Source organism: Mobula birostris, chromosome 8 (genome assembly GCF_030028105.1).
Source record: "Mobula birostris isolate sMobBir1 chromosome 8, sMobBir1.hap1, whole genome shotgun sequence".
Taxonomy (NCBI): Eukaryota; Metazoa; Chordata; class Chondrichthyes; order Myliobatiformes; family Myliobatidae; genus Mobula; species Mobula birostris.
The window spans coordinates 136,666,460-136,682,275 of NC_092377.1; the positions used below are offsets into that span (position 1 = coordinate 136,666,460).

Genomic DNA, 15,816 nt, shown 5'->3' on the forward strand with positions numbered 1-15,816 from the left:
TGTACTGTTTTTTACTTGCCGTTCCTCGCTGCACTTTTTAAAAACTTGAACATTCTGCTGCGTTTCAACAGGTCGGCAGCCATCTCTGGTTCATTTAAAAATACCTCATTGCCACTGTTATGCTTTGTAACTTCAAAATGTTAAACTAATTCAAAGGAAGACGTGGGAGTCCGAAATGTGAGTCTAACTTTGTGCTTGCCTTATGCGAAGCGCACACGTCATGTGATAGCATCATGACATATGCAATTCACTTATTTTTACATATAACCTGTAATAAATTATTTAAATGAACAGAAATGCTTAATCAAACAATATTTACAATATTACTCAAATGTTACTGCAATATTAAATATACAACATTCTTCGCCCTCTGAGTGAAGAAGTCCCCCTCATGTTCCCCTTAAACATTTTGCCTTTCACCCTTAACCCATGACCTCTAGTTCTAGTCTCACCCTACCTCAGTGGAAAAAGCCTGCTTGCATTTACCCTATCTTTACCCCTCTATCAAATCTCCTTTCATTCTCCTACGCTCCAGGGAATAAAGCCCTAGCCTATTTTACCTTTCATTATAACTCAAGTCTTCAAGTCCCTTGTAAATTTTCTCTGCACGTTTTCAGTCTTATTGATACCTTTCCTGTAGGGTTGTGACCAGAACGGCACACAGTACTTCACCTTAGGCCTCACCAATGTTTTATACAACTTCAACATAACATCCCAACTCCTGTACTCAGTACTTTGATTTATGAAGGCAAATGTGCCAAAAGCTCTCTTTACGACCTCATCAACCTGTGATGCCACTTTCAAGGAATTATGGATCTGTATTCCCAAATCCCTCTGTTCCACTGCACTTCTCAGTGCTCTGCCAGTCACCGTATAAGCCCTACCCTGGTTCCTCCTCCTAAAATGCAATTTCTTTCACTTGTTTGCATTAAATTCCACCTGCTATTTTTCAGCCCATTTTTCTAACGTCCAGATCCTGCTGCAAGCTTTGATAGCCTTCCTCGCTCTCCACTATGCCCCCAGTCAAAGATAATCATATGATCAAACATTATAATAAATGCACATACTGAAACTCTAGAGAAAAAAACACTGCTGTGCTTTTGAGAATTTTGTCATGACCAGAATCATCTGCCTAAGCAAGGACCTGGACCTGCTGCAATTTGCCTATAGCTGCAATAGGTCTATGGCGGATGCAATCTTACTGGCACTCTACATGGTCTTGAACTACCTAGACAATAGCAATACCTATGTCAAGCTTCTGTTCTTTGATTACAGCTCAGTATTCAACACCATCATACCCTCACTATTAATCAATGAGTTCCAAAACCTGGGCCTCTGTACTTCCTTCTGCAACCGAGTGTAGTGTGTCAACTTACAAGAAGTGCAAGTGAATTGCTGCTTCATTTAGGAGTTATTTCATTTGCTAGATGATAATGGAATAAGTAATACTTCGGGTGTTGTACTGCCTGTGGTTGCATGGGAAGGTGCCTTGGGAAAGGGATTACAAGAGATCAATGAAAAAACCAGGTAGTAATAGGGGAACAGACCGTTCTGAATGTTGAAACGGGAGGGGAAGATGTGTCTGATGCCATCTCATTGATCTACTGAATATGGATACTGGTAAGTGAAAGGTAAGGAAACGGGAAAGTTTCTCTGCTCTAGAGAGGCAGTGAGCTGAGGGAAGTGCTGGGAAAGGAAGTGGCAGAGATGAGACCCCTCGTGTTAACTGTGCTGGAAGAAAAGCCATGGTTAAGAAAAAAAGGGGGGACATTGTTAAATCACCGCTGTTTAAAATTAGTTAAGGGCAGCCTATACTCATTGCAGCTGGCAAGTAGATTGGATTTAAAGTTAATGCCAAATTGACCAAATTCTTTATACCTATGATGTCAGTATATGTTACTGTCTAGCACCTAAATGTTTTTGATTATATCCAGTGTGCCTTGCTTTGTGGAGAAATATATTTTTAAAAATTTGTTTTTGTTCCAGGTCGTGTTTTTAATGGATCTGGAAAACCAATAGATAGAGGTCCCACTGTCCTTGCTGAGGATTACTTAGACATTATGGGTATGAGCACACTTCTGTTCTGAATATTACACTTGTATCTATTGTAGTTATATGAAAGTATTTCGATGAATGTCTTCACCCAAACTCTGAATCCTCAAATGGCTTGTGCTACTTTTCAAGCCAGACTCTAGATAACACAGCAAGGTAAAATATCAACCTGTTAAGTACTTAAGAATTTAAAATATTTATGTGGGATCATCTCCAATTTTTCTAAACTCAGGACAATATTTGCTCATTCTTAATCTCTCTTTGCAGAACAGATCATCCCAACCTTCTACACAAATCCCATTCTCTCCTTCCCCCTCACCAAGTTCTTTATCAGTGTGACACTTTTTTACTGTCCCCCATCACAAATGTATCTGTTAAGTAAAGGAAAGGGATTCATATTCTGCCCTCTCGTCCACCAATGTTTAAAATGTTGAGATAGCTGGCCACTGAATAGCATGTAATTTGACAACTGGCCAATGCAAACACAATATGAAAATTCCCAATGAGTGGACAACACTATCACTTGAACAATAAAACGTACTACAGTCTAGTTCATTTTAACTGGGGCCAGAAGAGAAGGGAGGTTTTTACCCTTCAAGCAGCACTTAATACATGTCATTAGAGTTTTTTATATGCTCACTGGGGCCCTATAAAATTGCAGTGTCATGTACTCAAATCCTCTTGCAATGCAAAGCAACCTATTGCTTGTTAACTTTGTGATCCCCTTATAAAGGCACCCACTTCCTTCTGAACGTTAAACATACCTTTCAAACTTTTAACATTTTCACAATATGCTTCTTTTTTCCCACCAATTTGAATGACCTCACATTATTAGTCCCGCTGTTCATTCGGATCCAGTGGCACCATTGCCTTCACCATGTATCATACTGCTTGGCCCCAGCGGAAAAGAGCTTGCTTAAAAAACACAATAAATAAAGTTTATTTCAACAGCTAATATTCTGCCATCTCATCCACCAGTGTTTAAGCATTGAGATACTTGGTCAATAGATAGCATGTAATTTGACAACTGGCCAATGCAAATACAACATAAAAATTCCCAGTGAGAGTGCAATGCTATCACTTCTTGAACAATTAAACACATAGACCTTGGTCATGGTACCAGCGGTATCACCCTTCCCCCAATGCCTTCGTGTAACAACTTAGGATACCCTCCAAGGTGCCCCTCTCTGACACAGTTAACATGCTGGAGTGTTTGCCATACCCCATCTGTGCAGGTTGGCCGGGCTTGGGAGAACATCATAGACTGATTGGATGAGAAACTTGACGTGCAGTGGTTCGGCTCTCCAGAACTCTGCCCAGGTGAACTTGCGAGGTTCCACATGCTTCCTTCTAGTCCAGGCGCCTTGTTTGTACATGCCGGCCAACTTGCTGTATCGTTCTTCCTCCACTTCTGCTCGTATCTCGTCCTGAATCAGTTGACGCTTCTCCCTTCCACGGGTTTTGTCGTAGCGTGGTTTGGGAAAACAGCCCAGTCCTGCCCGCCCCACCACCACAGTGCCCACCAAAATATTGTGCCACAGCCGTGCCTCCGCTCTGTCGACAGCTTCCTGTGCTAGAAGAGGGAGGATTTTTTTTATCCTTCAAGCAGCACTTCACAATACACGTCATTAATTTTGGAGTGGACTACAGATCCGTGTCAAGCAAAGTACAGCTTGTAATAGAAGCTTATTTGCAAGTATATCAGCATTGACCTAAAAGCCTGCCATTGATGTAAGCGATGAAGCTAGAGCAGAGAAATAGCTGGGCACCTTGGGAGGGTGGGGTGAGGACAAAAAGATGAAAATAGTCAAAACACTTGTAGTTGCAAGTACTCTCATTAGCTAGTGATTAGTGCTTGGCTAATGAGAATACAGTAATTAATTTTTCAGTAAGACATCATAATCAATGGAAAATGTCCCTGATTGGGAGTGCAGCTCCTTAGTGAAGAAAATTGTGCTGGCCAGTAACTGTCACTACAGAACAGTATTCTATGATATCCTCCTTCAAAAGCAGCCACAACCTGGTGTATTTCTCCGTAATATTTAGTCTCCTATTCTTGCTGTTCAAATGTTAATGAGTTTATTTTTGTAAGTACACATTGTACTGTCTTACTATTTACTAAACAGTGTTGTAATACCTCTCTTGTGGAATGCTCTCATGTGTGGCTTGTAGGTAGGACAATACTATTGTCGGTAGTGCACCTCTACATATATAATACTCCTTTTGGAACTGATTCATTCAACAATGTCGTGCTCAGAATCACATGTTAACTGAGCTACCAGCATAGCTTAAGTGGCAAGATACCTACTGCAGCAAAATCTGTACTTGAGTCTTGTACCTGATCACACTTAATTGCATTTTAACACTGTTGACATCTTGTAGGTCAGCCCATAAATCCTCAGTGTCGTATCTACCCTGAGGAGATGATTCAGACTGGTGTCTCTGCTATTGATGGCATGAACAGCATTGCTCGAGGACAGAAAATCCCCATTTTTTCAGCGGCTGGTTTACCACACAATGAAGTACGTAATAGCTTGCTGTTTCCTCACAAAGCAACCAGAGGAGAATATTGAGTGACAATTTTTATGAGAGAATCGATCTGTAGTTGCTATACAATGATTGTAACATTGTGTTGACAGTACAGACTTTGCATGGATATTGCAAATGAGTACATTGAATGTGCAAATTTCCATTCTCCAGCTCATGTTAGAATGATCACTAGGTTCTTTATGCACTGATGATTGCAGCACATTTAACACTGGTGTATTCCTGATTTGTCTGTGAACAGATTGCTGCTCAGATCTGTCGTCAAGCTGGTCTTGTAAGGAAATCCAAAGATGTTCTAGATTACAGCGAAGAGAACTTTGCCATCGTGTTTGCTGCAATGGGTGTAAGTGTTTACCACGATATTGCCTTCTGAATCCACTGTTTTCTGAAAGCTGGTCCAAAGAAAATAGGGGTGTGTAAGGTAGGGCTGGAATATTCTGCTGCTTCCATGCAAGCAAACAAGGTGCATTAAATATGAACATGGTGAAAGTCTAGAGATTAGTTCAGTCTTGTCCCAGAGGCAGCAATGTTGACAATAGTGTCAAATAGAGTAATGTACCCTACCTCAGGCATTCATGAACACACACAAAATGCCGGAGGAACTCAGCAGGTCAGGCAACATCTGTTATAATGAATAAACAGTCAATCTTTCAGACTGAGACACTTCTTCAGGACTGGAAATGAAGGGGGAAGATGCCAATATAAAAAAGGCGGGGCAAGGGGAAGGAGGATAGACAGAAGGTGATAGATGAAGGCAGGTAGTTGGGAGAAAGGGAAGGAGGAGGGCACCAGGAGGAGTTGATAAGCAGGTGAGAAGAGATAAGAGGCCAGAGTGGGGGAATCTAAGAACAGAGGGTGGAGGGAAGTTTATATATATTTAACTGGATGGAGATGATCGATATTCAGTCCATCAGGATGGAGGCTACCCAGACGAAATTTAAGATGTTGTTTTTCTGCCCTGAGAGTGGCCTCATCATGGCACTAGAGGAGGCCGTAGACTAACATATCAGAATTAAAATGCTTGGCCACTGGGAGTTTTGCTTTTGGCGGGTGGAGTGGAAGTACTTGATGAAGCAGTCTCCCATTTTACGACGTGTCTCACCATATGTAGAGGAGGTGCTTTGGGTGCACCGGACATAATACATGGCTCCAGCAGATTTGCAGGTGAAATGTTGTCTCACCTGGAAGGACTTTTTATGGCCCTGAGCAGAGGTGAGGGAGGAGGTGAATGGGCAGCTGTAGCATTTGGGCAGCTTTTTTGTTACAGGAAGGAGAAAATGATATTTATACCATCAGGTTGGAAGCTACCCAGACAGAATATAAGATATTATGTCCTTGTTTTTATGTTCTAGTCCTCTTGAAATGAATGCTAACATGTATTTGTCAACTTGCAAATTAACCTTCAGGGAATCCTGCATAAGACCTCCCAAGTCCCTTTGCACCTCTGATTTTTGAATTTTCGCTTCATTTAGAAAATAGTCCATGCCTTTATTCCTTCTGCCAAAATGCATAGCCATACATTTCCCTACAATATATTCCATTTGCCACTTATTTGTTCATTCCCCCAATCTGTCTAAGTGCTTCTGCAGACACCTTACTTCCTCAACACTATCTGTCTCTCCACCTATCTTGGTATTGTCCACAACTTGGCCACAAATCCATCAATTCTCTCACCCAAATTATTGACAGGTAACGAGAAAAAAAAGTGGTCCCAATATCAACTCCTGTGCACACCCTTAGTCACCGGCAGCTAACTAGAACAGGCCCCCTTTAATCCCGTTCTTTGTCTCCAAGCAGTCAGCCAATCTTCTATCTATGCTAGTACCTTTCCTGTAATACCATAGGCTCTTAATCTTGTTGAGCAGCCTTGTGTGTGGCACCTTGTCAAAGCCCTCTGAAAATCCAAATAAACACTAACCACTGACTCTCCATTGTCTATCCTGCTTGTTATTTCCTCAAAGAATTTCAACAGATTTGTCAGGCAAGATTTCCCCTTTAGATAAATAATGCTGACGCTGACCTATTTTGTCATGTGCCTCCAAGTACCCTGAAACCTCATCCTTAATAATATACTCCAACATCTTTCCAGTCACTGAAGTCAGGCAAACTGGCCTATAATTTCCTTTCTTCTGCTCCCCTTCCCTTTTTAAAAGAGACATCTGTAAGTTTTCTGTTCTCTGGAACTATTCCGGAATGTAGTGATTCTTTAAAGATCATTTCTCATGCTTCCGCAATCTCTCCAGCTAACTCTTTCAGAATCCTGGGGTATAGTCCATCTAGTCCAGGTGACTTATCTACCTTTAGACTTTTCAGCTTCCCAATGACACTCACTTCTGCCCCCTGACACTCATATTTCTGGCATTCTTCTAGTGCTTTCCACAATGAAGACTGACACAAAATACTTAAATATGTCTGCCATTTTTTGTCCCCCATTGCTACCTGTCCAGCATAATTTTCAAGCGGTCTCTCTTTCACTCTTTATATATCTGAAAAAAAATTTGTATCCCCTTTATATGATTGGCCTGTTTACCTTTATGTTTAATCTTTTCTCTCTTTATGATTTATTTATTTGCCTTCTGTTGGTTTTTAAAAGCTTCCCAATTCTCTAATTTCTCATTATTTTTGCTATATTATATGCCTTCTCTTTTGCTTTTATGCTGTTTTTGACTTCAGCCATGGTTGCCCCATCCTCCCTTTAGAATACTTCTTCGTCTTTGGGATGTATCTTTCCTGTTCCTTCCAAATATCCCCCAGAAATACAAGCCATTGCTGTTCTGCTGTCATCCCTGCTGGTGTTTCCTTCCAATCAACTTTGACCAACTCTCTTATGCCTCTATTTCCTTTAACTCCATTGTAATACTGATGCATTGTATTTTAGCTGCTTCTCAAACTGCAGGGTGAATTCTATCATGATATGATCACTCTAGCTGAGATTTCATGTGAGATTTTTCAACAGTGGCTTTCTCCTTGCCATAAAGCTGTGACTGATGAAGCACTCGAGCAACAGTTTTTGTATGTGCACTCTCTCCTATCTCAGCCACTGAAGCTAATAACTCCTCCAAAATTGTCATAGATCTCTTGGTGGTCCCCTCACAGTCCCTTTCTTGCACAGTCACTCAGTTTTTGATGACAGCCTGCTCAAAGCAGAATTACAGCTTGTCTGTATTTTTTTCCTTTTATGATGACTGACTTAACTGTACTTCAAGGGATATTCAGTGACTTGGAAATTTTCTTGTATCTATCTCATGACTTGTGCTTTTCAATAACCTTTTCGTGGAGTTGTTTGGAGTGTTGCTTTGTCTTCATGGTGTAGTTTTTGCTAGGGTACTGACTCACCAGCAGCTGGACCTTCCAGATACAGGTGTATTTTTACCACAATCAATTGAAACACCTTGACTACACACAGGTCTCCAAATCAGATCTCAATTTAACTAATTGGCTGCATTAGAGTTGATTTGGTGAGTCTTATTAAAGGGGGGGGGGTGAATACTTATGCAATCAATTATTTTGTATTTTATATTTATAATTAATATGGATCACTTTGTAGAGATCTGTTTTTTCTGTGTTCTGACTAAACATGTTGCTGAAGGTAGAGCAGTAGATGTAGTGTATATGGATTTCAGCAAGGCATTTGATAAGGTACCCCATGTGAGGTTTATTGAGAAAGTAAGGAGGCATGGGATCCAAGGGGACATTGCTTTGTGGATCCAGAACTGGCTTGCCCACAGAAGGCAAAGAGTGGTTGTAGACAGCTCATATTCTGCATGGAGGTCGGTGACCAGTGGTGTGCCTCAGGGATCTGTTCTGCAACCCCTTCTTTTCATGACTGTTATAAATGACCTGGATGAGGAAGTGGAGGGATGGGTTAGTAAATTTGCTGATGACACAAAGGTTGGGAATGTTGTGGATATTGTGGAGGGCTGTCAGAGGTTACAGTGAGACATTGATAGGATGCAAAATTGGGCTGAGAGGTGGCAGATGGAGTTCAACCCAGATAATTGTGAGGTGGTTCATTTTGTTAGGTCAAATATGTTGGCAGAACTACGTCAGTCTGTTCATTTGCTGCATGTGTTCTCAAGATGCTTTCTTCCTGCAACATCCGAGAAGTCATTTTTTGGAAGTTGGGCCCTCCTCCTCACACCACCCTCACTGTAATTGCAGGAGTCCTTTAGTTCCTGCACATCTGACTTGCCCCATTTCTCCTCCCACAAGCAGAACAGGGATGAAGATCTCCTTGTCCTCACCAGGTACACCACCAGCTGAGGCAGCCAATGTATCATTCTTTGTACATCCTACCATTGACAACAGAGTTCCACCACCAGCCACATCTTCTCCTCTTATCTTTCCACAGGGATCACTCTCTGTGACTCCCTGGTCTGCTCGTTCCTCCCCATCTGTTTCCCTCTCTCTCTAAGCACCCTTCCCTGTGATTTCAAAAGTTGCATAGCTGTTGCTCAGCACTTCCCTTGACACCATCCAGGGCACTAAACCGCCTGTCCAAGTGAGGCAACCTTGCGCATACGAATTCTCAGACATTACTTACTACATCTGGTGCTCTTGATGTGGCCTCCTTTATATCATTTACATACAGGCTGCAGATTGGGCAATCGCTTCACTGAGCACTTTCATAGAAACGTAGAAAACCTACAGCACAATACAGACCCTTTGGCCCACAAAGCTGTGCCGAACACATCCTTACCTTAGAACTACTTAGGCTTACCCATAGCCCTCTATTTTTCTAAGCTCCACGTACCCATCCAGGAGTCTCTTAAAAGACACTATCATTTCCACCTCCACCACTCTCTGCGTAAAAAAACTTACCCTGATATCTCCTCTGCACCTATTTCCAAGCACCTTAAAACTATGCCCTCTCGTCCTAGCCATTTCAGCCCTGAGAAAAAGCCTCTGACTATCCACACAATTAATGCCTCTCATTATCTTGTACACCTCTTTCAGGTCACCTCTCATCCTCTGTCGCTCCAAGGAGAAAAGGCCGAGTTCACTCAACCTATTCTCATAAGGCATGCTCCCCAATCTAGGCAACATCCTTGTAAATCTCCTCTGCACCCTTTCTGTGGTTTCCTTGTCCTTCCTGTAGTGAGGTGACCAGAATTGAGCACAGTACTCCAAGTGGGGTCTGACCAGGGTCCTTTATAGCTGCAATATTGCCTCTCGGCTCCTAAACTCAATCCCACGGTTGATGAAGGCCAATGCACCGTATGCCTTCTTAACCACAGAGTCAACCTGTGTAGCAGCTTTAAGTGTCTTATGGACGCGGACCCCAAGATCCCTCTGATCCTCCACACTGCCAAGAATCTTACCATTAATGCTATATTCTGCCATCATATTTGACCTATCAAAATTAACCACCTCACACTTATCTGGGTTGAACTCCATCTGCCACTTCTCAGCCTAGTTTTGCGTCCTATTAATGTCCCGCTGTAACCTCTGACAGCCCTCCATACTATCCACAACACCCCCAACCTTTGTGTCATCAGCAAATTTACTAACCCATCCCTCCACTTCTTCGTCCAGGTCATTTAAAAAAAAAATCACAAAGAGTAGGGGTCCCAGAACAGATCCCTGAGGCACACCATTGGTCACTGGCCTCCATGCAGAATATGAAATGTCTACAACCACTCTTTTGCCTTCTGTGGGCAAGCCAGTTCTGGATCCACGAATCAATGTCCCCTTTACTTTCTCAATAAGCCTTGCATGAGGTACCTTATCAAATGCCTTGCTGAAATCCATATTCACTATATCTATGGCTCTACCTTCATCAATGTGTTTAGTCACATCCTCAAAAAATTCAATCAGGCTCGTAAGGCACGACCTGTCTTTGACGAAGCCACGTTGACTATTCCTAATCATATTATGCCTCTCCAAATGTTCGTAAGTCCTGCCTCTCAGGATCTTCTCCATCAGCTTACCAACCACTGAAGTAAGACTCACTGGTCTTTAATTTCCTGGGTTATCCCTACTCCCTTTCTTGAATATGGGAACAATATCCGCAACCCTCCAATCCTTTGGAACCTCTCCCGTCCTCATTGTTGATGCAAAGATTATCACCAGAGGCAATCTCCCTCACTTCCCACAGTAGCGTGGGGTACATCCCGTTTCATTCCACCTGCTATGACTGTCTGGATCACCTGGTTGTGTGCAATGTTATTTCTCCTTTCCATTCACATACTGACATTTTCTGTCCTTGGATTAAACGCATATTAAAACAATAGGTCTGAGTAGACTCCAACCTGGTGTCATGAACATTGAATTTATTAATTCCACCTCCTGGTCCACCTGCTCCTCATTACCTGTTTCCTCTGCACATAACTCACACTCACAACCCACAGGTTCTCCTCCCCACTTCCATCTCTTTATTCCATGCTCCAGCTTGCTCACCTATAAGATTCCAACATCTTCCACCCTTGGACACTTCTACCTATCGCCTCCCAGCTTCTGACGTCATTCCCACTTTCCCCCCACTCTCCCCCCACTCCACCTCCCTATTGCCTGCCTGCTCTTGCTCTATCCCTTCCATAAGAGAAAGGAGCAGAATTGGGCCATTTGGCCCATTGAGTCTGCTCTGCCATTTCATCATGGCTGCCCCATTTTTTCTCTCAGCCCCAATCTCCTGCCTTCTCCCCATATCCCTTCATGCCCTGACCAATCAAGAATCTGCCAACCTTTGCCTTAAATATGCATAAAGACTTCGCTTCCATAGCTGGTTGTGGCAAAGAATTCTACAGGTACACCACTCTCTGGCTAAAGAAATTCCTCCTCATCTCTGTTCTAATGGGGTGCCTCTCTATTCTGAGACTGTGTCCTATGATCTTAGACTCTCCCACCAGAGGAAGCACCCTTTCCACATCCACACTATCAAAGCCATTCACCATTCAATAAGTTTCGATGAGGTCACCCGTCATCCTGAATTATAGTAAATACAGGCCCAGAGCCATAAAATGCTCTTCAATTGACAAGCCATTCAATCCTTCACCAGTATGTATAGGCTATCTTTTGAATCCAAGTGAAGAGCTTTGATCTGACATGTTGACTGTTCATTCCCCTCCACAGATGCTGCCTCACCAACTGAGATCCTCCTGTGTTTAGTGGGTTGCTCCAGATTCCAGCACCTATAGTCTTTTGTGTTTCTAGGTGTTAAAAGTGTTCTTTACCTGGAATCTGTGTACAAACTGGATGAGAACACTGACTCATTCAGTACTACAATGTACTGTGTACAGTGAATGTGGAAAGTAACATGCACTCAGTGGCCACTTTTTTAGGTACAGGAGTGGAACCCAGTGCGGTCTTCTGAGGCTGTAGCTTATTCACTTCAAGGTTTGACATGTGTGTTCAGAAATGCTCTTTTGCACATCACTGTTGTAACCCGTGGATATTTGAGTTACTGTCACCTTCCTGTTAGCTTGAACCAGTCTGGCGTCTCTTATTAATAAGGTGTTTTTGCCCACAGAACTGGCAGATTGATTTGTTTGCTTGTTTTTGCACCACTCTCTGTAAATTCTAGAGACTGTTGTGCGTGAAAATCTCAGGAGATCAACATTTTTGGAGATATTCAAACCACCCTTCTGTTGGTCTGGCACCGCCAATCATTCCACGGTCAAAATCACTTAACCTTACATTCTTTCCCCATTCTGATGTTTGGCCTGAATGCCAACTGATCCTCTTGACTACGTCTGCATCTTTTTATGCACTGACTTGCTGCCACATAATTGGCTGATTAGATATTTGCATTAATGAGCATGTGCACCTAATAAAGTGGCCACTGAATGTATAACATGTGCATAATTTAGTTAACTTATTTGGAGAAAGACTGTGTAATTGAGATTTTTGACAACTTCTAGGTAAACATGGAGACAGCCAGGTTCTTCAAGTCAGACTTTGAGGAGAATGGTTCAATGGATAATGTGTGTCTGTTCCTGAATTTGGCTAATGACCCAACGTAAGTTTGAAAGAAAGTTATTACATTTCATTTTACAATGGTTTGAAGTGGAAAATACAAATACAATGTTGTACTCAGAAGAACATTAGATTCCCTGCGGCAATGTGTTTTTGTTGGAGGTGATTTAATTGATATTTGAAGATGATGAGATGTAACCTTTCAAAGATACAGTTGAAAGAAAAGGTTTGTAAACCCTTCGCAATTACCTGGTTTTCTGCATTAATTATTCATAAAATGTGGTCAGATCTTCATCTAAGTCACAATAATAAACAAACGCAATCTGCCTAAACTAATAACACACAAACAATTCATGTCTTTATTGAATACATTATTTTATTACCTACAGTCCAGGCTGGAAAAAGTATGTGAACCTTTGTATTTATTAACTGGTAGAACCTCCTTTAGCAGCAATAACTTCCACCAAACATTTCCTGTAGCTGCTGATCAAACTTGCACAGTGGTGAGGAGGAATTTTAGACGATTCCTCCATACAATACTGTTTCAGTTCATCAATATTTCTGGGATACCTTACATGAACAACCGTCTTTAGGTCATGCCACAGCATCTCAATTGCATTGAGGTCTGGACTTTGACTTGGTCCATCGAAAATACCAATTTTCTTCTTTGTAAACCATTCTGTTGTTGATTTACTCTTGTGTTTCGGATCATTGTACTGTTGCATCATCTTCTCCTAAGCTTCAGGTGACAGACTGCTACTCTGACATTCTCCTGTGAAACGTCTTGATATAATTTTGAATTCATTGTTCCCTTAATGATTGCAAGCTGTGTAGACCCTGAGGCAGCAGAGCAACCCCAAACCATGATGCTCCTTCCACAATGCTTCACAGTTGGGCTGAGGTTTTGGTGTTGGTATGCAGTGCCCATTTTCCTCCAAACGCAGCGGTGAACATTTCTGCCAAAAAGTTCAACTTTTGTCTCATCAGTCCACAGAACATTGCCTCAGAAGCATTGTGGAATGTCCAGGTGGTCTTTTGCAAACTTGAGATGTGCAGTAATGTTTTTTTTTTGGAGAGCAGTGGTTTCCTCTGTGGCATTCCTTTGATGAACACCATTCTTGTTCAGTGTTTTTCTTATAGTGGACGCATGAACAGAGACTTTGGTAAGTTCTAGAGAGTTCTGCAGGTCTTTTGCTGTTACCTTTGGATTCTTTATCACCTCCTTCAGTATTGCACATTGTTCTCTTTGTGTGATCTTTACAAGACACCCACTCCCAGGGAGTGTGGCAACAGTACTGAATTTCCTCCATTTGTAGACAATTTCTCTTACTGTGGGCTGATGAACACTCAGGTGTTTAGAAATACTTTCATAGCCTTTTCCAGCTTCATGCATCTCTACAATTCTTCTTCTGAGGTCCTCTGCAAGTTGTTTTGATCGAGGCATGGTGTGCATAAACAGATCGATCTTGAGAAGAGCAGGCGCAGTCAGTAACCTGACTTTGTATGTCTTTTTTCTAGGGCAGGGCACCTCTACAACCCACACTTCCAATCTCATCTCATTGGTTGGAACACCTAACTCCAAATAGCTTTTGTAGAAGGCATTACCTCAGAGGCTCACATACTTTTTTTTGAACCTTGACTATGATTGTTTAAGTGGTGTACTCAGTATTGATGAGAAGGACAATTGTTTGTGTGTTTGTCTATTATTGTGACTTGGATGAAGATCAAACCACAATTTATAAGTAATTAATGCAGAAAACCAGATAGTTGTGAAGGGTTCACAAACTTTTTCTTGCAAATGTATATTGTAAATTAGGGAGTTAAGCTGATAAGAGCCAATCCAAAGTCATCTTGTTGAGAGTAAAGCTGAAGAGATTTGGATAAGTTTATTGCCTGGTTTGGCCATTTAATTTACTAAAACATTGATAACTCCAAATTGAACTATTGACTTGTCTCCCGTAGTATTGAGCGTATTATCACTCCACGACTTGCCCTAACTACCGCCGAGTTTCTGGCATACCAGTGTGAGAAGCATGTGCTGGTTATTCTGACTGACATGAGCTCTTATGCTGAGGCGCTTCGAGAGGTAAGTTCAGACAAACTTTAAACTTTCTAAAAATGCCACATAACAGTAAAAGTTTTATGAAAACCTGAAATATGTGATTTTTAGGTAGCACGTGTTATTTATTGACATTGTGTGCCTCTGCAGATAAGGAATGCATACACAGAATTGTATTGCTTTAGTTTTGCATATTTGGTTTAGGATTTTGCTCAAGGTAATTTCTGAATCTGTCAGGATGTGGATATCTGCATTATCAAGTCATCGATTGTTCCTTTGAAGACCAATCCAGGTTCATGTTTAGTTTTTCCTCAATGTATTTACCCAGTCCACTTTTGAAAGTTACTGATATCTAATATCAAACTAGTATTTGTATAGGTTTAGCGTAACAATTTGTTTTTTTATCCTGTCCTTTGTAGAAGTATTCAGCCCCCTTCCCTTTGTTCACATATTTGAGTATTACAACCAGGGATTTTGATCAATTTAACTGAGAATTTTTATTTGAATCGCATGCTCCTTTTTTCACAATGGAGCCCCAAAACAGGGAAAATTGTAAAGCATGACAAACTCAAAATTCAAAAGCTGTGAATGTCAGCAGTCCAAAAGTATTCACCCCCCCCCCCACCAGCTCAGTACCTAGTTGAGCCACCTATCGCAGCTAATACAGCCAGTAGTCTTTTTTTGATAATTCTCTGTTACTCTATTAGCTTGCACAATGTGATGCAGCAAGGTTTGCCCATTCCTCCTTGTAAAATGGATGGTTAGTTGGAGAGCAGTGGTGGGCAGCAATCTTGAGGTTATGTCAGAGATATTTGATTGGGTTAAGGTCAGGACTTGACTGGGGCACTCAACAACATTAATTTTCTTCGTTTGAAACCAATCCATGGCTGCTATGGCAGTGTGCTTTGAGTTGTTGTCCTGCTGAAAGATGAACTTATCCCCAGTTTAAGCTTCCTGGCGAAGGCTAGCAGGTTTTCATCCAAGATCTTTCTGTATTTAGTGGCATTCATTTTCCCATCGATCCTGGACAGGTTTCGAGTTCCTGCTGTGAAAAGCATCCCCCCAGCCTGAGGCTACCTCCACCATATTTTACAGTAGAGATGGTGTGACCTGTCTGATGCGCTGTATAAGATTTGTGCTATACTCATCGCTTAGCGTTGAGGCCAGGAAGTTCCACTTTGGTCCCATCTGACCACAAGACCTTCTTCCACATCTTTACAGCATCTTCTAAGTGACTCTTTGTA

General features: G+C 41.8%; 1 protein-coding gene across 1 annotated transcript in view; it reads left to right on the forward strand.

Moving 5' to 3' along the window:
- Positions 1-15,816, forward strand: part of LOC140201760 (V-type proton ATPase subunit B, brain isoform) — a 44,542-nt gene that overhangs the window by 11,169 nt on the left and 17,557 nt on the right. Inside the window, exons 5-9 of the mRNA XM_072266386.1 lie at positions 1,987-2,064; positions 4,435-4,574; positions 4,841-4,942; positions 12,459-12,556; positions 14,476-14,599. Coding sequence (XP_072122487.1) covers positions 1,987-2,064; positions 4,435-4,574; positions 4,841-4,942; positions 12,459-12,556; positions 14,476-14,599 — 542 coding nt within the window. The remainder of the gene's footprint in view (positions 1-1,986; positions 2,065-4,434; positions 4,575-4,840; positions 4,943-12,458; positions 12,557-14,475; positions 14,600-15,816) is intronic.